This window comes from Lupinus angustifolius, chromosome LG06 (assembly GCF_001865875.1).
Source record: "Lupinus angustifolius cultivar Tanjil chromosome LG06, LupAngTanjil_v1.0, whole genome shotgun sequence".
Taxonomy (NCBI): Eukaryota; Viridiplantae; Streptophyta; class Magnoliopsida; order Fabales; family Fabaceae; genus Lupinus; species Lupinus angustifolius.
The window spans coordinates 12439992-12464618 of record NC_032014.1 but is presented as its reverse complement, the minus strand read 5'-3'; the positions used below and the strand labels follow the sequence as shown (position 1 = coordinate 12464618).

At 29.8% G+C, this 24627-nt stretch overlaps 2 protein-coding genes across 5 annotated transcripts; both read left to right on the top strand.

Annotated features, from left to right (window-relative positions):
* Positions 7448-12417, top strand: LOC109349922 (high mobility group B protein 6). Of its 4 annotated transcripts, none has more exons than XM_019590989.1 (9): positions 7448-7952; positions 8199-8315; positions 8404-8448; positions 10845-11070; positions 11181-11290; positions 11431-11496; positions 11578-11748; positions 11829-11929; positions 12105-12417. In XM_019590989.1, the coding sequence occupies exons 1-9, from the start codon at positions 7518-7520 to the stop codon at positions 12322-12324; spliced, it is 1491 nt and encodes a 496-aa protein (XP_019446534.1). In that variant the 5' UTR covers positions 7448-7517; the 3' UTR covers positions 12325-12417. The 4 variants fall into 4 exon arrangements, with proteins under 4 accessions (XP_019446534.1, XP_019446536.1, XP_019446532.1 ...); XM_019590991.1 differs by having other exon boundaries at positions 10845-11071; positions 11185-11290; XM_019590987.1 differs by lacking the exons at positions 10845-11070; positions 11181-11290; positions 11431-11496; ... (1 more) ...; positions 11829-11929; positions 12105-12417 and adding exons at positions 8785-8894; positions 9035-9100; positions 9182-9352; positions 9433-9533; positions 9709-10020 and having other exon boundaries at positions 7449-7952; positions 8404-8674.
* Positions 16194-23066, top strand: LOC109349921 (probable GABA transporter 2). The gene is made up of 8 exons (XM_019590986.1): positions 16194-16284; positions 17477-17707; positions 19426-19523; positions 19790-19976; positions 21384-21514; positions 21937-22173; positions 22533-22919; positions 22956-23066. Exons 1-8 carry the CDS (start codon positions 16230-16232, stop codon positions 22956-22958), a joined length of 1329 nt encoding a protein of 442 aa, XP_019446531.1. The 5' UTR covers positions 16194-16229; the 3' UTR covers positions 22959-23066.

Genomic DNA, 24627 nt, shown 5'->3' with positions numbered 1-24627 from the left:
GATCTCTGCTTTCAGGCATTAGTTTGTTGTTCCTAGCTTTACTTGGAATGTTCTGTTGTTTGACACGGGTGCATTGATGACTCTTCTTTTCAAGTTGTCATAGATCACCATCCAACCATTATGCAACTGCATACTCAGTCCATTTTTATGTAGTTGGCCTATGCTGATGAGGTTTGTTTTCATATTAGGTACAAATAACACATAAGTAATTAAGGCTTTCTTGTCATCTTGCAATCTCAAATGGATGTCTCTTGTGCCTTCTGCTATCACCACCCTATTGTCTGCAAATTTCACCTTGCTTCTTCTGGTTGTATCAAAGTTTATCAGCCAATCCTTCTGCCCAATCATATGGTTAGATCATCCTGAATCAAGATACCAAGTATTTGTTTCATTCTTCATACTATTGGTTGTCATCATCAGACCTTTCATTCTCCTCTTTAACAAGGTTTGCCTCGGGATCTTGTTTTCCTTGATACTTGTTTTTGTTTGGTGCATAGCACTCAGAGGAGAAGTGACCTAGTTTATCACAATTGAAGCATCTTACCTTCCTTTTGTCAATTCTTCTTTTCCAACCTTTTGACTGTTTGTTGTTACTCCTTCTATTGGACTGTTCTTGTTGATCAACCAGTCTCATTGAGTCTCTTTTCGAATCTGACCATTTCCCTTGATTCTTGCTGAAATTCTTCACATAGAGGCTTCCTTTCATTGCTCTTGTTTGTGTTTGATGTGAAGGTTTGTCAACCATTCTCTCATTTATCCTCTATTCATAAGCTTCAAGGGATCCTTGAAGTTCTTCAATCTTCATCTTCTCAATTTTGCCTGATTCTTCAATGGCTACCACTACATGGTCGAACTTGGGGGTCACTGTTCACAAAATTGCAGCATCCTCCATCTTTTCACCACAAGACTTCATTGCATTTGTGTGAGTTATGATTCTTGTGAAGAAGTAAGCCATTCTTTCATTTTCTTCCATCTGCATAAGCTCATATTGTCTTCTCATTGTTTGCAAACGAATTTTCTTCAATTGTCCAGCACTAGCATAGTGTTTTTCCAACACATCCCAAGCTTCCTTTGCAATTGCAGATCCTACAATCTTCTCAAAGTGAACATTGTCCACTGCTTGGTGAAGAAGGCAGATTGCCTTACAATCTCTTTTCTTGTTCTGTTTATGAGCATTCATTTGTGCTTCAGTAGCATTTTCTTCCAAGATTAGTAGTCATTCCTCAACAATGTTAGCTACATATTGATAGCCAAAGATGGCTTTCATTTGAATGTTCCACCTTGTCCAATTCTTGCCATCTAACACAGACAGATTCGTTACATAATTCCCAGCTATTTGAGCCATGATTGCAGCAAAATTTGTTGGATCTTTCTTTGTAGCTCTGATACTAAAATGTTAGAACAGAAAAGTGAATAAGGCAATGAATGAGAGTGAGTCGTGGGAGAGAAATCAGAGAGGAAATTAGTTGGAGAATGTATGATATTTTCATTCATCACACAAGCATATTATACAAATTTCCATATTTGGCTAACTAACATTAACCACCTAACAAAAATAGAAACTTCTAACTATCAACCTAACTAACTATTTCATTAGTCTTTCAACAAGTATGCCTCGAAGCTTGTCCCTAACCAATCATAATGAAGAAAAAATTGATAAAGTTATTAATATTTAATTTTTTAACTGATATGATATAACATTATTGGTTTGGGACATGTTTTGAGACAGAAGATTCTTGTCCCAAAATGATTGTATGCATTGATGCCTAATTACCAAGGCCAATAGAAACTTGTAATAAATTACTGATGGAGATGATTGTGAATGGGTGAATATTAGTTAAATGCTCCTTATGCGTTCCTTCAACCCTCATTGAAGTTGTGGATCCTAGTGAGTTGCTAGTTGCTACTACTCTCTATGCGCTATGATCTGTAACAAACAACTTGAATGTAGATGAAAGAGTTACCAATTTCGGTTCATAATAATTAATTTTGATGATTTTTATATTGACCATATGCAGTGAAAGTAAATATATATTCAAAAGTGCATGCCCGTGGAAAAAAAAAATCGAGGTTTTTTCTTGCATCTTCATTCTTTTTCCGGTTTTTTGTCTTTCATTTCTACTACTGCCTAGTATCTAGTAATATCAGTCATTATGCATTCATAAGTAATCTTTTCTACGAATTTGTAATCTTATTTTCAAACAGTAATTGAGATAAATAGAATTCTCTGTTAATAGAGAGATAAATATTTTAATTTACTTGTGTTTTGAATAATAGGAATATTATTTTATTACACTTAAAAGGAGAAATGTATTATTACTGTTAGATTTTTGTTAGTTTTTCAAGGACTTATTTCTCCATTAATGGAGAGGATGTATACTCATTTAAGATTATAGTTTTTTAGTAAGTATCCTTACTCTTTAGGTAAGTAACTAATTCATATTATAGTTTGAATTAGTTACTTACCTATCTGTCTCCTAGTAAGTAACTAATTCATATTATAGTTTGATTGTAACTTTATGTATTTAGGTTTAATTTTAGTTAAATAATTTGTTTTAAAAGAGATTTAATCTTGATATAATAATGCAAATAACTAAAAATTAAAACCTGTATCTTTAGCGTGTTCTACATATAAGCGTCCTGAATGCAGTAAAAAGTATTTAAAACCAGTCACTTTAGTTTATTTTTTCATATAGATTACCTGCCATATTTTATGAGAAAAAATGTAGATACGTTCAGTGGAATAGTTTTATACATTATTAATCTACAATTTATCATTTATTTTTAATTATTATTAATACTTCAAAATGAATGAATGATAATATATTAATTGTATATGATCTTTATACTAATAACACATAAATATTAACCACAACCTACTGTAGCAAATTTCATTTATTATTGGTGTCCAATCCCTTGCGCTGCATAGTTTTTTCTATGTATCTGAATTTCATAATATTTACATGTGTACTTATTGATAATAAGGTGTAAATATGAATTTAAAATTTAAATATGTGAAACGTACAATTTGAGTTTTTCGTTTAGTATTGTAGAACACAATGAACTGATGAAGTGAATCAAAGGACGAATTTAATTATTTACTTCCTTGTAGACAAATTTTTGTGTTACTCTACATATTTAATTATTTATCATCCTCGTCAAAAAATAGAATCCTCAGTCCTTTTGGGCCTGTAGTAAAAATATAGCTTTTCACAAATATAAGCCCATTATTCACGAACTTCTCTGATTTTTTTGTTTATTCTCTTTTGTTTAACTATATATAAATGGATGGATAACTTAATTCAAATGCCAGATATATCTATAATTTCTCTCTTAAAATCTTAAATAAAATATTTATTTTTAAATATTAATTTCTTACATATACTTTGTTGCATTTAAAACTATCATGTAGTGAATTTTAATTATATAAATTATTCATAAATAAAGATGGCTGAAAAAATATGTTTTTCATTACAATAGAGTAACATAACAATTAAAAAATAATTTTACTTTAGTTTATATATATACATGATTTTGCTCCCAATATGATTAAGGAAGAAAAAATATAGTCTTCTTTTAAGAGATATTTAATAGGGATGATAATTAGTACTGGACCTTTCTGTATATACTTGTAATATATGTAACTATTGGGTATAGATATGTGTTTTTTTTAATAGGTGAGTAATTGGGATTGAAGATTTTAAAAGAAGGTATTGAAGATGTGTGAATAATGTGATACTGGAGCCCACAAGTATCATGTTAATCATAAATTCAATATTATGTTAATGAACATTTTTGACTAAATAAGTTTTCATCATAATATTGAAGTACTTACTTTATTCTTCATGTTCATTTGAGTAAAGTATTTTATCTTTAATTCGGCAATTTAAATTGTATTTAAATTATTATTTTTAGTTTCTTATTGATTTGTCTCATTTTAATCATCTATAATAATAATGTATAAGATTATAAGAAAGAAAAACATAATTGCATAAGTTATTCACAAATATATTTTATATTTTTTGAATTTATGAGTACCCGAATATACAAATAATAAACCTAGGAGATATTTACACAAATCGGGTCCAAAAATGAATGAATAAGATAAATCCGAATAGTATACTATTCAAATCTTTTATCAACTTAATTTCCAACATTCCTATGTGGTGAATCACATGCCATGAGTGCCAATCATGATTATAAGGTTGATGTGAATTTGAGATAAATTAGTTGCTTATGATTATGTGAGTGAACTCTCATTATTGGCACCTTTATTATACTTTTTTACATGTATTACATCCTCGAATAATTATTCTATAATTAAATACTATATTCAAAATATTATATTATTCTCATAAATTTAATAGAGAATAAAGTATCTCTTAATATAAGGAGATATTTTTATCTCTTTAACCATTTAAATTATGACTTATGTTACTCAATTAAATTTTAAATTAAATTTTTTCTATTTAATTATGTCTTAATGGGAAAATGATAAGCCTTTTAGCATTTTCACTCTATTTTCAGCACCATTTAGTAGTTTTGAATCACGGTGGGAAAAGATTAATAGGCCAATTGATTTTAATAGCCCTCATCCATTTTTTAGTTACTTTCCAAATGCTTGAGTTTCCAATAAAGTAATTTCCAACTCACAACAGAAGAAAGTCGTTTAATTTCCCTCTTTCTGTGTTTTCTCATAGTTTCCTTTCAACGATCGTCATTAGGTAAAAAGTTTCACCAATTTATACCTTTCTACGAAGGTTGTGGCGATATCAGATCCTTCTCTAGAGTAAGGATGACATTGAAAATTGATCTCGTGGGTACCGTCCGCTAAGCCGAATTTAACGAAGAAAATTCAATGTAATTGGGTTTGCACTGGGTTCGGGTTTTACCCGAGTTCAATTTTCGGGTTGGATTTGATACAATTCATACCTTACCCTGAACTTGATTAATGTATGTAAAAATACAAAAGTAATCATAAATGCATATATAAAACATATATAGAAACTATATATATATACATGTTTTGAGCGAGTTTAAATCGAGTTTGGGTTAACCGAAACCTGACGGATCTGAGGATGATAGCATTTTTCCAGCCTTGCGTAATTCAGGTTCAAGTTTCGATTTTTAATTTTGGGTTCGAGATTGGATAAACATAAACATCACCCTGATCTGCCATGTTGTTGTTCTTGCTCTGAAGGCTTTGATTGCTATGACTTTTATGTTTCTGGATCTCTTTATATTGGAAAGAGGATAAAGTATCTCTTGATATAAGGAGAAAATTTATTTCCTACAACCACTAAAATCAAGACATTTGTCATATTTAATCATTTTCTACCAAAAATATTTATAAAACTAAACAAAGCAGTATGTGTGTCATACTCTTCCTGACTAGATGAAATAAATTATCTCTTGATATGAAGAGATATTTTATTATCTGTTGGAAAAGTTATTTAATTTTTGGAATATAAAATAAAGAAGTATCTAACAAGAGTAAAAATAGTGAAAGGTTTCTCATATTCTCCTCCAAACACAAATCAATAGAAAACTTTTAAAGTTTAAGTGGTTGAGGATATAAAATTATGTCAACATATACTTTATTCTCAAATCAATATTAACATTTCTCTTTCTACCCTAATTTCCTTTCAAAACTTAATATATGTCATTTTCCATTTCTCAAAGTTTTATACATTATGTGTATTCTACGTAATTCATGTTTAATAATAATTGAATTTTTAAAATAAATTAATACAAATAAATGAAAAATTTAAGTGGTTGAGGATTTAAAGTTATGTCGAAGATATACTTTATTCTCAAATCAATATTAGCATTTCTCTTTCTACCCTAGTTTTCTTTCAAAATCAAATATATGTCATTTTCCATTCCCAAAGTTTTATACATTTGTGTATTATCCATAATAATTAATTTTTTAAAATAAATTAATACAAGTAAATGATATATAATATAATAACTATGTAATTTTTTTCACATATAGTGTATAAATATTATATTCGTTTTCCATTTATATATATTTCTTTCTTATAGAACTTTCAATCAAGCGTTATATAGATAATTGGACAAATCAATGATTCATGAACTTCCCAACAATATACCTTTTAACATTTTTTCCAGCCAAAATATTCATTATTTAATCTCAATCATTAAATAAAAATAAAATGCGGATCCACGTGATTTAATTATTTTCTAAAATTGGCAAAAAAAATTATTTTTTCTGTCAATATACTTATTTTAGTAGGTTTTAAGGAAATTCATAAATAAAAACCATTTATTTATTTATATAGATACAAATCTCAATTCATTTTTCAAAATAATGTTGGTCTAGATGACTGATGTTGTAAGATTCTGGTAAATTTATAAAATGAACAAAATATTAAATTTTTTATTCTTGACAACAATATTTGTTGGAAGAGACAATCACACACCCTTAGAAGATTAGTTCTTTACCATAAATGTCTTTCAAAATTGTCATATATACTATTAGTAATTTTAATAAAAAAATGAGATGAAAGTAGGGATGTCAAAAAACCCGTACCCGTTGGTACCCGCGGGTAAAACCCATATAGGCATGGGTACATGTCATAAATAGGTATCCGTGAATTTTAAAAACGGGTTTTTAAAATACCCGTAGTAGATACAGGCGGGTATGAGTACTTGTTATGTATATGATTACTATATTATATTTAATTAAAATAAAAAATACATTATGATAACCTTCATTACACTATGTACATCTTTTTACCTTGTTTATATTTTTTATAATACCCTACAAATATTATTACATATGTAGAAATACACATGTCTTGCAAAGAAAAATATTTTCCTTTTTTTTGTTAAGTAAATAAGAATAGCAAATTACTGAAACACAAAATTTCAGTAGATTTAACATTTTTGTCAAATATTCATTCAAAATACACAAAAATAATTAAATTTCATCTCATTTAAAATATAATAGAAGTAAGAGATTAGAAATTCAATGAAAATATAAGAAACACATGAGTACCCATTTTATCTGCGGTACACAGAAATACCTACGAAGAACCCACACGCAGGTACCCATATGGGTATGGGGTATAAGTATTGGTCTTCTATTTCAAAATGGGTAGTGGGTAGCTACTACCCGTACCTATCTGTACCCATTGTCATCCTAGATGAAAATGTAATAATTTTTCATATTATGATTGTATTATCTATTATTCATATTTAATTATCAAAATAATATAAAATGATGGATAATAATTATGTAATTTATACTGCTAATATATAAATATTATAATCTAATTATTTTGTGTTAGATTTATCTAAGGTAAATAACTGATTGTGTTTAACTCCCTTAGTTACTAGCAACGGTCATATTTCAATCCTTATCTTTCAAATTTGAAAAATACGACCGTTGCAGTCATCATCCCTATAAAACACTCTTCTCTCTCCGTTTCTTTCAAGAATACTCTTTCTTGTTTTCTCTCATTTCTTGAATTCCCTCTCTCCTTGCAGCATCAATGGCTGACATAATTGCCCAAATTCCCACCAAGAGAGCAAGGGGAAACAGAAAGGCACTGAAAGAGAAAATCCCATCAACTAGTGAGGCCAACATCTTAGCTGCTGCTAAGGTTTCTGAGTCCTCTGTAGCACCACTTTCGCTTCCCTCCGATGCGGCGAAGGAGAATTACAATGAAAGCAGCCTTTCTCATCCGAAGAAGGGAAAGGCTGCCTCGAAGAAACAGCAACAATCTTTTGAGAAAGACTTGCTTGAAATGCAGGAGAAGCTTCAACAATTGCGTCTCGAGAAGGAGAAGACTGAAGAGCTATTGAAGGTTAAAGATGAAGCTTTGAAGCAGAAGGAGGAAGAGCTTGAATGCCGTGACCGCGAGCAGGAGAAGCTTCAGATTGAGCTCAAGAAGTTGCATAAGTTGAAGGAGTTCAAACCCACCATGGTTAGTTCCAAATTTGTTCTAAACATTTAATTAGATGATTGGCATGTCTTTTTCCCCCAATTAAGATGCAAATTACCTCACATTGCACAATTTTAATAATCTACAACATACATTAATTCAGATTGCGGCTTGAATTATTATGTGAGCAAAAATATAACTATCTAAGTTATGAAACAGTTCTTTTGAACTTTTTTTCCTCACTATTTCAAATCTTGTGGGGCTTATCATTTTGCATATGTTTGTTAGAATTTGCCTGTGGTGAAAGACAAAGAACAAGAAAAGAAGGACAAGAAGAATGGGTGCTCTGAGACTAAAAGGCCTTCTACACCCTACATTTTATGGTGCAAAGAACAATGGAATGAGGTATAACAAGAAATCTTTGAGATAATTAACAAAATTTTGTTTTTTCCTTCATTTTATTTAACTTTTATGCATTGATGGGTTAACGCAGATTAAGAAAGAGAATCCAGAGGCAGAATTTAAGGAAATTTCAAACATGTTGGGGGCTAAATGGAAGACAGTGAGTGCAGAAGAAAAGAGGCCTTATGAAGAGAAGTACCATGCTGAGAGAGAAGTTTATTTGCAAGTAATGGCTAAGGAAAGGCGTGAGACTGAGGCAATGAAGCTTTTGGAAGAGGAACAGAAGAACAAAACTGCATTGGAACTGCTTGAACAATATATCCAGTACAAACAAGAGACAGAAAAAGAGACCAAGAAGAATAAGTAAATAATTATACCATATCTCTTCTTCTAGCTTCTGCTATGATATGTGTGTGTTTGTGTTACCATTTCATGACATTATTATTGATGTTTGTCGTTTACTTATGTTTTCATAGGAAAGAGAAGGATCCATTGAAACCAAAGCATCCCATGTCAGCTTATTTCTTGTTCACGAATGATAGGAGGCCAGCTCTTCTTGCTGAGAACAAAAAGGTCTTGGAGGTAATTCACCAACATCATATGCTTTTTGTAACTTTTTTGAGTCAATGTGAATTTGTTGTTGATCAACAACATATCCTTATTTGTGACTTTTTTGAGTCAATATTGAACATCAATTACTTAATGGTGTGTGTCAATTTCAGGTTTCTAAGATCACAGCTGAAGAGTGGAAAAACATGACAGAGAAACAAAAGAAGCCTTATGAAGAGGTTTGCAAACATTTGGTCCCATCCTTCAAATGATTATGTCCCCTTTTTAGTAGTTACTTATCTTTATGTTGTAATGACCAGATTGCAAAGAAGAACAAGGAGAAATACATGCATGAAATGGAGGCATATAAACAGAAAAAAGATGAGGAGGCTGCAAATCTCATGAAGGAAGAAGAGGAGCATGTTAAACTTCAAAAACAGGAAGCCATGCAACTACTGAAGAAGAAGGAGAAAACTGAAAATCTGATCAAGGTTTTTCTTTTTTGCATTTACTACTTCCCCCTTGACACATTGGCATTATTTGTAGCTAATCCACCTAAAAACACGTGCAGAAAACAAAAAAGAACAACCAGAAGAAGAAGCAAAGCAAGGAAGATAAGAATTCTGATCCTAATAAGCCAAAGAGGCCTGCATCCTCATTCATCCTATTCAGGTAACTTCAATTAAGTTACAAGTGATTTAAATTGCGGTGACCGCCGGAACTGCATCACACTGCAACTCCGAATCACAATGGGCCGCAATCGCTACGTCACATTCAAAAATATTTTTTTAATTTCAAAATAGTTCTCCTAAATGTGACAATTAATACAAATTATTTGGGTGTGCAGCAAAGATTCAAGGAAAACTTTACAGGAGCAAAGACCAGGAGTTAGTACCTCTACCCTTAATGCACTGATTTCATTGAAGTGGAAGGAACTGAGTGAGGAAGAGAGAAAATTCTGGAATGGAAAAGCATCTGAAGCAATGGAAGCATACAAGAACGAATTGGAGAAATATAACGAGTTCATTGCTGCAACTGCAACCCAGGAGAGTAACATTGATGAATGATAAAAGACTGGTGCCTGTTCAAATGTATTGAACATGTTTATGCTAATTTAGTCTCTTTTATGCAACTTGGAACGAACAAAGTCCCGAGAAATTCCTCTCCTCCGTGTCTGAATTAATCACATTGCATCAATTAATATGCAAGTTATTTTCTATTTTATGGTTTTTCTTTCTAATTATCTCATAATTTTTAATTGGATTGAGACACAAAATACCTAAAATAAAACAGGTGATTTCTATCTATGTGAACTACATTTTATCTGCTAGTGAGGATGATGAATTTTCAATTGCCATTGTTTCAGTTGATTTCCAATTGCCATTATTCGATATTATAAAACTAAGTAGTTGTACTGTTTAAATTGTAATAAACAATCAAGAGAATATAGGATCTTATCTTGTCACTAAAATCAGGATATTTGAGACTTTACTACAAGAGTATTATTTGGGTTTGCACTTCCAGCTTCTAAATCTAAATAGTTGTATTTAAATAGAAATTCAAGTTGTATTTCCAATTTCAATTGTAATAAATAATTAAGTTTGAAGAATAAAATGTCTTTTATGAGATAAATTATTTTCTTTAGCCACTAAAATTATGACATGTATTATTCTGTTTTAGCATTTTCTACAAAATAATTCTAAAATCCAAAAGAAAATTAAAATGTGTCACAATTTTAGTGGCTAAAAGAGATAATTTATCTCATGATTTGAGGGTTTAATGAGATACTTTATCATCAATAATGGGTCATTATAATTTATACAATAATGAGAGTTAATATTAAAGCATAATATATTATATTATAAAAAGTGTAATATTTATGTGTTAATGGTGTAAAAAATTATGAGTGTAAAATGTATATATTGACAGTGTAAGGATTTATACACATGCACTTCATCATCAGAATTTAAGGAAATTTCAAACATGTTGGGGGCTAAATGGAAGACAGTGAGTGCAGAAGAAAAGAGGCCTTATGAAGAGAAGTACCATGCTGAGAGAGAAGTTTATTTGCAAGTAATGGCTAAGGAAAGGCGTGAGACTGAGGCAATGAAGCTTTTGGAAGAGGAACAGAAGAACAAAACTGCATTGGAACTGCTTGAACAATATATCCAGTACAAACAAGAGACAGAAAAAGAGACCAAGAAGAATAAGTAAATAATTATACCATATCTCTTCTTCTAGCTTCTGCTATGATATGTGTGTGTTTGTGTTACCATTTCATGACATTATTATTGATGTTTGTCGTTTACTTATGTTTTCATAGGAAAGAGAAGGATCCATTGAAACCAAAGCATCCCATGTCAGCTTATTTCTTGTTCACGAATGATAGGAGGCCAGCTCTTCTTGCTGAGAACAAAAAGGTCTTGGAGGTAATTCACCAACATCATATGCTTTTTGTAACTTTTTTGAGTCAATGTGAATTTGTTGTTGATCAACAACATATCCTTATTTGTGACTTTTTTGAGTCAATATTGAACATCAATTACTTAATGGTGTGTGTCAATTTCAGGTTTCTAAGATCACAGCTGAAGAGTGGAAAAACATGACAGAGAAACAAAAGAAGCCTTATGAAGAGGTTTGCAAACATTTGGTCCCATCCTTCAAATGATTATGTCCCCTTTTTAGTAGTTACTTATCTTTATGTTGTAATGACCAGATTGCAAAGAAGAACAAGGAGAAATACATGCATGAAATGGAGGCATATAAACAGAAAAAAGATGAGGAGGCTGCAAATCTCATGAAGGAAGAAGAGGAGCATGTTAAACTTCAAAAACAGGAAGCCATGCAACTACTGAAGAAGAAGGAGAAAACTGAAAATCTGATCAAGGTTTTTCTTTTTTGCATTTACTACTTCCCCCTTGACACATTGGCATTATTTGTAGCTAATCCACCTAAAAACACGTGCAGAAAACAAAAAAGAACAACCAGAAGAAGAAGCAAAGCAAGGAAGATAAGAATTCTGATCCTAATAAGCCAAAGAGGCCTGCATCCTCATTCATCCTATTCAGGTAACTTCAATTAAGTTACAAGTGATTTAAATTGCGGTGACCGCCGGAACTGCATCACACTGCAACTCCGAATCACAATGGGCCGCAATCGCTACGTCACATTCAAAAATATTTTTTTAATTTCAAAATAGTTCTCCTAAATGTGACAATTAATACAAATTATTTGGGTGTGCAGCAAAGATTCAAGGAAAACTTTACAGGAGCAAAGACCAGGAGTTAGTACCTCTACCCTTAATGCACTGATTTCATTGAAGTGGAAGGAACTGAGTGAGGAAGAGAGAAAATTCTGGAATGGAAAAGCATCTGAAGCAATGGAAGCATACAAGAACGAATTGGAGAAATATAACGAGTTCATTGCTGCAACTGCAACCCAGGAGAGTAACATTGATGAATGATAAAAGACTGGTGCCTGTTCAAATGTATTGAACATGTTTATGCTAATTTAGTCTCTTTTATGCAACTTGGAACGAACAAAGTCCCGAGAAATTCCTCTCCTCCGTGTCTGAATTAATCACATTGCATCAATTAATATGCAAGTTATTTTCTATTTTATGGTTTTTCTTTCTAATTATCTCATAATTTTTAATTGGATTGAGACACAAAATACCTAAAATAAAACAGGTGATTTCTATCTATGTGAACTACATTTTATCTGCTAGTGAGGATGATGAATTTTCAATTGCCATTGTTTCAGTTGATTTCCAATTGCCATTATTCGATATTATAAAACTAAGTAGTTGTACTGTTTAAATTGTAATAAACAATCAAGAGAATATAGGATCTTATCTTGTCACTAAAATCAGGATATTTGAGACTTTACTACAAGAGTATTATTTGGGTTTGCACTTCCAGCTTCTAAATCTAAATAGTTGTATTTAAATAGAAATTCAAGTTGTATTTCCAATTTCAATTGTAATAAATAATTAAGTTTGAAGAATAAAATGTCTTTTATGAGATAAATTATTTTCTTTAGCCACTAAAATTATGACATGTATTATTCTGTTTTAGCATTTTCTACAAAATAATTCTAAAATCCAAAAGAAAATTAAAATGTGTCACAATTTTAGTGGCTAAAAGAGATAATTTATCTCATGATTTGAGGGTTTAATGAGATACTTTATCATCAATAATGGGTCATTATAATTTATACAATAATGAGAGTTAATATTAAAGCATAATATATTATATTATAAAAAGTGTAATATTTATGTGTTAATGGTGTAAAAAATTATGAGTGTAAAATGTATATATTGACAGTGTAAGGATTTATACACATGCACTTCATCATCAACCGTTCATTTGGATTACTTTTTCTGAAAAGTCAACAATAATAAAAAATCAATAATGAATATATAATGATAGTGTATATACACTGTCAGTGCATACATTTTTTTTTCTTTCAAAATTTATACATAGTCAATTCATGTCTCCATTCATTTCAATTTCAATTATTTTTATTTAAAAGTTAATGATAATTGAAAATGAATAGTAAATAATGCAGTAATAATATAATTTTTTTTACAATTTAAGTGTATATTTTTTTTCTATTATAAAAAATATGTTCATACAATAATGAGTTAAGCAAGTAAGAATATTTTCCATTATAAAATATCCTCTCTCACCCTTTATTAGACATCTTGTAAGCAAGTAAGAGTATTTTCTATAATAAAATATCACATTTGCTATTAAAAATACATAATAAAAAAATAAGTATTTGTAAGTTATCCAAAAATGAAGTGTATTCCATTTTTAAGGAGGATCCTTTGTCCCTAAAATATATTATCATTATGTATTAAACAATCAAATTTCACCATATAACATAAAAAATTATTTTATATTTTTATGATTTTTTTTAAATAGATAATGACTTCTAATTGAATTGAGACGCCCTGAAACATAAAAAATGGGACAAGTGTTCCTCATTCATTCCCTTCTCACTTGACTAGTCATATAGAATGTTGGTCTGCAATCCAGACTTATAAGCTCATATAAAAGGACACACAGATATTTATTGATTATTTAATTATATGGACTCCAATATATATTAGTTTACAGATTATTTAATTATATATTAAATAAAATGCAAATATTTGTTTTGCTCTTATATAATTACGAAGTGAATACTACATAGTTTTTTTGAATAGAAAAAATGCTTGTTTAATTGTATGGATTTTAATTTATTTAAAGAACATAATTGACTCATCACCCCCATTTAAAGAATGACTCCTAGAAAAGATTTTAACTAATAAAGTGGGCACCTGACTCTTCAAAGGATGATTTTGAGGAAAACAAGTATTTCATCATGATTTTTCATCTATCCTTATATATAAAAGAGTTTAAAAAAACAAAAGTGATATATTACAAAAATGCAAATAATAATTTGAGGAAAAGAATTGACTTATAAGTTATCACGATCCTTATGACAAATTAAACTTTGATGTAAAAGGGGGTGTATATTTTTTCCTAGATCCATATTTTTTGTTCTAAAAAAGAATGTTTCTTTGCCATGTTGTTTATAAACCGAGCCTCCTATTTATTCACTAGATTACCATTGATCTTATTCTTTATTTGCATTAATAAATTTAAAATGTCTGATTCTTTTTCTAAAAAAAAATAGAAAATAAATTAAAATTATATTTTACTTTTCAAACAACCATTATTATTTGATTTGATTTTATTTTTTAAATTCAAAATGTTGAGTTAAATAGGGAAATAGGTTATTGATTTTAAAATAAATACTAGTAATGAATGATATGTATCTAACTTTAAAAGGACAACTATTCTTATTCTCCTTTTTTTTATAAATCTATCAATTTTCTTCAAAAAATCAAAACATAAATGTCCTTATAATTCACTCTTACAGCTAAACTTATTTATTATTTTTCACTTTTTTTTAATTTTTCTAATAAATTAGAGCATGCGATGGTATATTAAAAATATGATGTCTTTTTTGTTTTGAATTGAATATTACAAATATTATTTAATTTAAAAAATAATAAAAAGTAACAATATTTTTAATATGAAATAAATTCAGTTGAACGTTTAAATATTTATTTATAGGAAAAAATGAATTTGTATTTCTATAGACTTATTTAAATTTAAAAGTAAATATTCATTTTAGTCCCTCCTATTTTTCAATTTTACTAATTTAATCCTTAAAAAAAGACCTAAAATTGTCTCCCAAACTTTCAAATGTTGATCAAATTAGTATTTTTAACATATTTTACAACACTTTGTAGAGACTAATGTGACCCCAAAAGGACTAATTTAACTCAAATTTGAAAATAAGGGACTAAAATGAGTAATTTACTCTAAATTTAATGATGTGTATCATTAATATTTTAAGAGTATAATATTTATGCGCTATCACTTTAAAGATTTGTACACAATTGTTATATCATTCAACATCCATTTAATTTTTTTGATCAATCAATGATGATTAAATATGAATAATAAATAATGCAATAATAATGTATAGAAGTATATATATTTTTTTTTCTTTTCTTTTAAATGTACTATTATATTTTAGTTTTTCACATGTATCCTTCAACTAGAGACAATCTTGTCCGAGCTCGAACTATCCTGTTACTACTGTGATGGAGGATTTTTGTTTCAAAATAAATATATCCCACATCATCATGCATATATCATAATATATTGAAATTCAAGGACTTCACACAAATTTTTTTGGGTAATATAGCTCACATTTTAGATAAAGAATTAATCTCTTTTGGTGTGTGATTATATTTCCTTATAAATGTTGTTCATATGAATTGATATTTTGACTGTCTAATCATTCTGAAGATCTAGTTAAGTTTTATATCACTAGACCAAAACAAATAAATATAAAAATAAATAAATATGACAATAATTAAAGAAATAAAAACGGAAACATATTCATATGAAGTTAAGATCTTCTTCTCTACTGGACAGTTCAATATAAAAATATGTGGCCAAAATTATTTGAAAATTTAAAAATAAACTTCAATTAAAAATAATTTAATATTTGAATCCGTGAAACTTTTTAAATAATAAATGTGTCATCTCATCTGGAGCCCATCCAGATTGATTCATATGACACAAATCTGAAGTGGAAATGTGGACACATAAAAGCACGTGTCCAATCCTAAACAAAAAGAAAACAGTAGTGTTAGTAGCGTTTGTTACAGAACACAAATGTCCAACACAACAAACATGATAAAATAACAATAGTGTTTGGTACAACAAAGTTATAAGATAGCAAAGAATAGTGGAATTAACACTTGTTCTTTCTTAGTGAACTCATCAACCCCTTGTATCCATGTCGGAACCACTTAAGGAGGATGCTGGTGCCGCTTTTGTCCTCGAGTCCAGAGGTAATCATCAAATTCACAATGAATTATCAATCTATCACTCATTATAGTGCCAATAATTTTATTTATGTTCTTCTCAATTAGTCAAATTTCGTCATCCTGCAAATTATCAGTTAAATGAGTCTGCTATTGCAATTGAGATTCTGGTGTTATCAGTTTTCGCAATTTCCATAACTATGCTGTAATTATATTCATTGGTACATTTGCCATATATTTTTATATTTTCTGATTGGTGGAGACTAACTTCCGAACCCTAAGTTAGTTCGCATCCAAGCGAATTATTTTTTAGCCATCGGATCGGATGGTTCATAATCTCATCCGTCAAAATCGTGATTGACTATATTTGTTGCGTAGAAATTGGAATACTAAAGTATGACTTTTATGAGACATTTGATTACGGTTTAAAAGTTGTGATAACAAATTACGACTTATGTGAATTATTTTGTATAGTTCAGAAGTCCTGATGTTGAAATACGACTTCTGTGGGTAGTCAAGTTGACATAGAACGACTTCTATATTGACCAAATGTCATTATAGGTCATCCAGAAGTTGTATTATACCGTCACGACTTCCATTAAGAAATCGCTATGTGTCATCTTGACTTCTATACTAGCCAAAAGTTGTATTACACTATCACGACTTCTATACTGTAAAAAATTAAATTACTTCATCACGACTTTTATACTGATATCATATAATGTTACCATGACATTTTAAAGGTGCACAAAATGGTAACCGATGACCAATTTTTTTCATCTAACGACTATAAAGCAGTTCGCTTCCAAACAAACTAATATGCAGTTCACATATTAGTTTTGACCTTTCTTATTAAATAAACACAACATGATTATAATTTAAATTCATGATCATGATTATGTTGAGAATTCTTCCTTAATTGATGAGAGATTGTATTATTAAATCTTAGTAAATGATTAATTGAATATATTTAATCATGATTTTTTTAAATCTTAAAATTGCTTTTGGACTATTGAAGATTATAAAGTCCAACCTAAAAATCATCAACTATTTTTTATGAAAAATTCTTCCCACTTCATTATATAAAAGAATAAGTGAGAAGATCCACAATAGTGTGAGACTATATTATTTATAGTAAGAGACTATAGAAATATAGTATTTTGTCATAGTTGAATGAGATTGAAGAGACTATTGAAATATAATATTTTTCATAATTCAGGGAAATGGTGGCATGCGGGGTTTCATTTAACGACGGCGATAGTGGGGCCAACAATACTAACTCTTCCATTTGCATTCAGAGGATTGGGGTGGGTGCTTGGGTTCTTTTCCCTAACTGCGATGGGTGTTGTCACTTTCTACTCTTATTATCTTATGTCTAGAGTGCTTGAACATTGTGAGAGATCTGGTCGCCGTTACTTACGTTTCAGAGATCTCGCCGCAAATATCTTAGGTGATGATCATTACAATGCTTAATTACTATCATGCTTAACTTCATTTCTTTCTTACTCCATTTGGTATCAGTTATAACTATAATGTTTTAACTGCAATCAAAATCACTCCTCAAATCAAATACAAATTTATCCTCTTCCCAGCTATTTTGATCAACATCAACTATAATAAAACAAAAACAATGATATCATAAATGTTTAAATTTTGTAATTAATATGATATGTTTTTATTTATGTGAGACATATGTGTACCAACCTATTTCTATTTCCTAAATGATGGTCATTTTGAATTTTTAGTTGCCCCAAAAGCATATCTCTAATTATGTCTTAGTAATGTAATTTTGACACTTAAAAAAATTGAATATTGGAAACAAAATTGAAGTGGTGTATTATTTTTTTGTTAATTGTCGAAATTTTATTGGATGAGACATATAATTGTGGACAAACTTTTGGGACAACTATGAATTTTGGATATAGATCTGATTTTTTTCTTGTTCAATGGCCTAATCCAAAGGCAAACAATAAGATTTTGTCACGTCTTATAAGGAGGTAAACAAAGACTTATTCTATTGTTGCATCATTACATGACTCCTCTAGACTGGGAAAATTGAACTTTTATTTTATTTATTTATTAGTAAGGTCAATGTTTGTAGAATAACATGTGCCAGAATGTAGAGCTTCTTTCTTCCTAGAATCCTAGTCGTCTTACCTCACCATAAAAGCTAAAAATAATCGTGGCCCAAATTTGTGACATTTCTTATTCTACTTTTGGTGTTATCCAAATTTGAACAATCACTCACTGATTATTCTCATTGCCGTTGAGTGAGGTGGGATGTATAGCATCAGCTGGGTTAGTTAAAAGTTTATCTTTTACCTTGTTATAAATGTTGATTATGTTATTTTTTGAACCTTGAATGGATCCAAGACTCAAAGGTAACTAGATTCTAAATGATGACTAGATCATCTTTTGAATTTGGATCCAGCCCTAGTCCTGATTAAATATAATGCATGTATATTCTAGATAAAAATTTCCCATTATTACTTATTATTATATATATATATATATATATATATATTGTTATCATTTATTTATAATAAAAAAGTTAGAGAATTAATGATATTTTTTATTAAAGATGTGTCATTACTTTGTATACGTGAGTGACCATGGAACAAGTCGATTGATTTATGTTTGTCTCGTACTCACCCCTAAATATTGATTGAGTCTAATTTTTGAACTTGACTCCTAGACTCAGTGAGATCAAACTCTATTTGAACCCGATCATAATTGAATCAAACCAAGTAAGCGGATAGAGACGACTCCTGCTCACCCCTATCATGAGTATATCTATTCATAAAGATATTATAAACACATGAGAATTGAATACTTATCTTTATAAATTAAGTAGTAAAAAGTCATGCATGCATTACATAAGAGTTTTTTAGATTAGCCCATTATCCATAGTTAAATATCATATGAATGTCCTTTAAAAATTCTGAGTTACTGTATGTTTTGTAAAAATCAATAATCCTTATGATTTTCTTTTGAGAATTAGTCTGGAATTTAGAGATGAATTTATTAAAATATATAATTAATAAACTTAATATCTATGTATTGTTATTGTGAATATTTTTGAATTTTTAATATTTTATTTATCATTCATATGTTAATTATCAGTTACTCTTAATCCGATTAAAGCTTATAAAACATTGTCTTGGACAGGGTCTGGATGGATCTTCTATTTTGTAATATTTATTCAAACGATGATCAACATAGGAATTAGCATTGGGACAATCTTGTTTGCTGGGGAATGCCTTCAGGTTAGATTTCGGTTTTTTATATTTTTATTTGCGTTAATTAAGTTTTTAGTTTTTGAGAAGGAAAGTGATTCACTTACTTCAAGTCCTAACCACTGATTTTAGGAAAATATAATAATTTGAATTGATGACTAAATTTAAACCATTAAATTTATTAAAATGTGGAATAAGTTTAATTTCCTCTTCTTTTGAGAAAGTTAGATTTTATTCCTCCACAAAGGTGTATTTTTTTGCTTAATTAATTGGTTTTTGCTTTTGTGTTGTTGAAGCTCCTATACTCCAATATTTCACCTCATGGATCGTTGAAATTGTACCAGTTCATAGCAATGGTGACAGTGGTGATGATGATTTTATCTCAGCTTCCTACTTTTCATTCCCTGCGCCACCTTAACTTTCTTGCGCTGCTTCTCAGCCTGGGCTACACCATGCTGCTGGTTGGTGCATGCGTTTATGCAGGTATTACTAACTCATCATAATTATCCCATATTTACATTTGCACTACAAATACTCATATGGCCGACCTTGATTTCCTTTATCTTTTTGTGTCCTATAGTATGGATACACGGCTAATAATGAGATAAGTATATTTGTCTTTATGTTTCGTACTAATGAAAATATATTATGTTAATTCAAAAATTAAATGTTCATTATTTTTTCTATTTTTATTTTTATGTCCATAATATTAGTTAGGGATGACTTGGGATACAGCGTACGATAATAGATCTTTATCTCATAACATAAATTATGATTCTGCAACTCAAATTGCTGATGATTATTAATTTGTCTCCACTATTATTCTCTTGGATTTTAAGTACATAATCAGTCAAATTAAATATTGTTTTGTATACACAATTACATAAGTTTTAACATTATACTAATCAGTCTAATTAAATATAGCATTATACTCTTTCAAAGAAAATTTTTTCTTACTGGTGTTCAAATCCAGACCGGTTCAAAAATAAAACCAAAAACCAATCTAAAATAGACCGAAACTGTAAAAACTGAATGTGTTTGGATCGTGTTGGACTTATTTTTTAAAGATCGATAGGTCCGGTCTGGATTTTGGTTTCACCTCTTGCATCCAGATCGGACCGAATTAATATGTAAAGTTAAGTGTGTAATTCTTTAAGTGTCTTCCAAACTTAATCTTAAGTCTCAACTCCAAAATTTAACTATATTTTATTTGTTATATTCTATAATACACATATATATGTTGCTATATTTTAAATTATATTGATTATATTTGATACATTTTTTTAAAACTTAAATCAATCCTACAACCAAATGACGAAGATTCAAGTGTTGATTTTGATTAGGTGTTTTATTATCAATTTTATTGTTGTGAAAATATTATTGTTATTAATCATCAGTATAACATATCTCGTTGTTTTGTTGTCTTGATATTATTGATGTCTTATTGTTGTTGTCATTTTTTGCTTTTATTATTATTGTTTTATTGTTTATTTACTTATATTATTGTTGCATGTAGTTTAATGTTGTTGAAAAATATTTTTATTGTTGCTTTATGTTTAATATTTAGTCTTTTTATGAGTTTTGAATGTAAGTGCAATTTCAATATTTTATAAAAAAAACAATCCAAATCGAACTGAAACCACATATAATATTTGGACTGAATTGGATCGGACATCTTAATATAAACAAATCAGACCACGTCACACCACATGTTAATTATTTACTTGAATCAGATCATTCTTTTTTGCCAACTGATACAAATGGAGGTCCATGAATTTACTAATTCGATTCTGAATAAGACAGAAATGGGTACCTTGTACAATTGGTAAAGTTCTATTAAGTACCGGGAAATGCTTAACAATTTAAGCAAGGTCGAATTTTTTGTTGCAGGTTTATCAAAAAATGCCCCTCCAAAGGACTATTCCTTGGAATCTAAGGATTCTGCTAGGGTCTTCAGCGCTTTCACTGCCATCTCCATAATTGCTTCAATATATGGGAATGGCATATTACCCGAAATACAGGTACCCAAAGTTCTTCTTTCTAAGGTGAAATAAATTAATTTTAACTTCCTTAAAAAAAGATAAGTTTATTATAGTGTCTAGTTATTTACTTAAGATGTATGTAAAACACTCCTACTAACTTAGGTGGAAGAGGAGATTGTAAGTTCAATACACTATTTAGCCTGAGCAACTAAAGACCGAGTTGGTAATGCTGTGTATAGAGCTATAGAAACCCTATTGAATATATTCATAACATACCATGTACTCGTACTCGTATGAAAGAGAACTACATCATTCGCATATGATGTGGTTATGTGTTGGGTTCATAAATTCACACTTAAGTTAGAAATTATTATTTAACAGAAAATAGCTATAAGCTTTAAGATATTCAATAAAACTATCTTGAGTTGAAAAATGACTTGACTATGTGATAATGAATACAGGCAACTCTAGCACCCCCTGCCACTGGGAAGATGGTAAAAGGTCTTGCTCTGTGTTATGCAGTAATATTTGTGACTTTCTACTCTGCTGCAATTTCGGGATATTGGGCATTTGGAAATAATTCCAATTCAATCGTTTTAATGAATTTGCTACCTGATGAAGGACCTGCTTTGGCTCCAACTTGGGTCATTGGCCTTGCAGCCATCTTTATTCTTCTTCAACTCTTTGCCATTGGCCAGGTAAGCTTGCAAGTTTTACAAGTTTTATTTATTCTTCTTCAAGAGTATCCCTCACCCTATGGGTAAGGAACTGATCCTTTCGGGTGTGTGGCTGTCCCTCTCAACAAATATCGCTATCATGAATTGAACATACCTTTTCGTCATCCTGCATGTCTAGCAATACCTTACACTACCAGATCAACGCGTTGGTATCATTGTCGTAATTAAAATGAATACACATTTGTTGTGTAAAGATAGCTCATTTTATAATATTTTGTTCCATATTGTGATGGAGTTGGGGATCATAAGTAAGACTTATTCCTCATTGAAAACTCTACTTTGAAATAAACTTCCAACATTTTTATCCAAACATATTACAGGTTTATTCCCAAGTTGCCTATGAAGTAATGGAGAAAAAATCAGCAGATGTGAAACAAGGATTGTTTTCGAAAAGAAATCTTATTCCTCGCATAATTCTTCGATCGATTTACATGGCAATCTGTGGGTTTATGGCTGCAATGCTGCCATTTTTTGGAGACATCAATGCTATAGTTGGTGCTATTGGTTTCATCCCTCTGGATTTTATTCTGCCTATGCTTATGTACAATACGACATACAAGCCTTCAAAGACATCCTTAATTTATTGGGTCAACATGTTAATTATGGTTGTCTTCACGGGTACAGGAATGCTGGGAGCATTCTCTGCCATAAGAAAATTGGTGCTTGATGCTGGTAAATTTAAGCTCTTTAGCGATAATGTTGTTGGTTAAAAAAGTACATGCACAAACCATGATAAAATCATATAAGTGTATCTGAATATGGTATGCAGCTAGGCTTAGATTATTTTTCATTTGTAAGATAAAAACACTGTCCCTGGCATTAATGTTGTACGATAACACTACATTCACTACACTGAACTCATGAGTACGTGTAATCTGTAATTTCCAATACAAAATAAGGTGATTCTTTGTGATTATAGATTTTAGGAGACTAAGGTATCATGATACCAAAGTTAAAGTTTGATACACAATTCAACTTTATAATTTAAAGAGGTTGAGAGAGTGTTTGGTGTGAGATTCATTGGAAAAGAAATATGATAAGATATGATAGTTGATTATTTAGATTTAACTAAGTAATTAATATTATATTAATATTTTTAGAATGTTTTTATATTATAAGATGATAACATCTTTGAATTTCTTTATTCTCTTTAAATAATATCATGTTCATTCATTAAATAAAACAATGAAATATGAAGAATTTACTCTATATCATCTCTATATCATCTTCATACTTTATCCATTTTCTTTTCACTAGAATAATTCTATAGTGTCATTAATAGATTAATATTAGCATTATATCAATTGATATTTTCATTAAAAGTTGTATTACGAAAATGACTAACTATAGACTGAATTAAGACATATTACTGAATACTGTTAGGTAAGTGAAGCTGTCAAAAAGAGAAAGGCTTATCGTTGGGTCAGTGCCGATATATTGAAAGCCGCCATGGACGTTAGTCCTTAAAGGGGTGACAATGTTAGGAGTCCTATACAGGGTAGGATAGCAAATCCAATGTGTTACTTAAGGCATGAGACTCTCTCATCTAATAGACTAGTCTCTTGGGTTTGACTCACCTCATGTGCTTAAATCATAACAATTGGTGCTTTTATTGATAAATTGGAATTGGAAATATTTAATGGAGAAGGAAGGAGGGTGAGGCATATGGTGAAAGTGGTGTTGATTATAGGGATTTGACATGTGAGGATGTGGTTGTTAGGAGGGACATGCACGAATACAGGAAGATATTATTTCATATCCAAAATGGTATGTGGATACCCTTTAATTAATAACTACATAGAGATAAATTATAGAATTAATATTTATATATTGTGAATGTAAAGATTTATACACAATTAGTATATTATTCACTATTTTTTTGTATTATTTTTTGAAGAATCAATAATAATTAAATATGAATAGTAAACGGGGTAAGAATAGTGTATATAACTCATACATTATCAAAATTTACATTTTTCTCTAAATTATATTAGAAAAAAATACATATGAATATCATACATCAAGCAAAAAACAAAATAAGTATTAGGTGTTCCACATATTAATTTTTTTCCATCTATATCTAAGTATTAATTACTTCACACTTCAATGGGGGCACATTTTTAAGTTTTTCTATTTGAATAAACTTCGACTGGGGTTTTTTGTTCGAATAAACTTCAACAAATTTAGAGACTAGAGAGATAAAAATATAGACATATCAAAAACTTATTTTGAATGAATATTATTTTAATAAAAGAAAATTAAAAATCAATAAATTTATCATTATTTGTAATATTGAACTCTCTATTATGGAAGAATAACCAACTCAACTTCTAAGGGGTACTTGAATACGGATGGGGATCACATGTCCCCATTCATGTCCCATTTGGTGTACCAAGCCTATCATAGAACTTCATT

Coding starts and splice junctions, on each gene's coding strand:
- LOC109349922 (XM_019590989.1), top strand. CDS start 7,518: ATGGCTGACATAATTGCCCAAATTCCCACCAAGAGAGCAAGGGGAAAC. Junction 11,749..11,828: donor AAACTGAAAATCTGATCAAG/GTTTTTCTTTTT, acceptor AAACACGTGCAG/AAAACAAAAAAGAACAACCA. Junction 11,930..12,104: donor TCCTCATTCATCCTATTCAG/GTAACTTCAATT, acceptor TTGGGTGTGCAG/CAAAGATTCAAGGAAAACTT.
- LOC109349921 (XM_019590986.1), top strand. CDS start 16,230: ATGTCGGAACCACTTAAGGAGGATGCTGGTGCCGCTTTTGTCCTCGAG. Junction 17,708..19,425: donor TCTCGCCGCAAATATCTTAG/GTGATGATCATT, acceptor TGTCTTGGACAG/GGTCTGGATGGATCTTCTAT. Junction 19,524..19,789: donor TTGCTGGGGAATGCCTTCAG/GTTAGATTTCGG, acceptor GTGTTGTTGAAG/CTCCTATACTCCAATATTTC.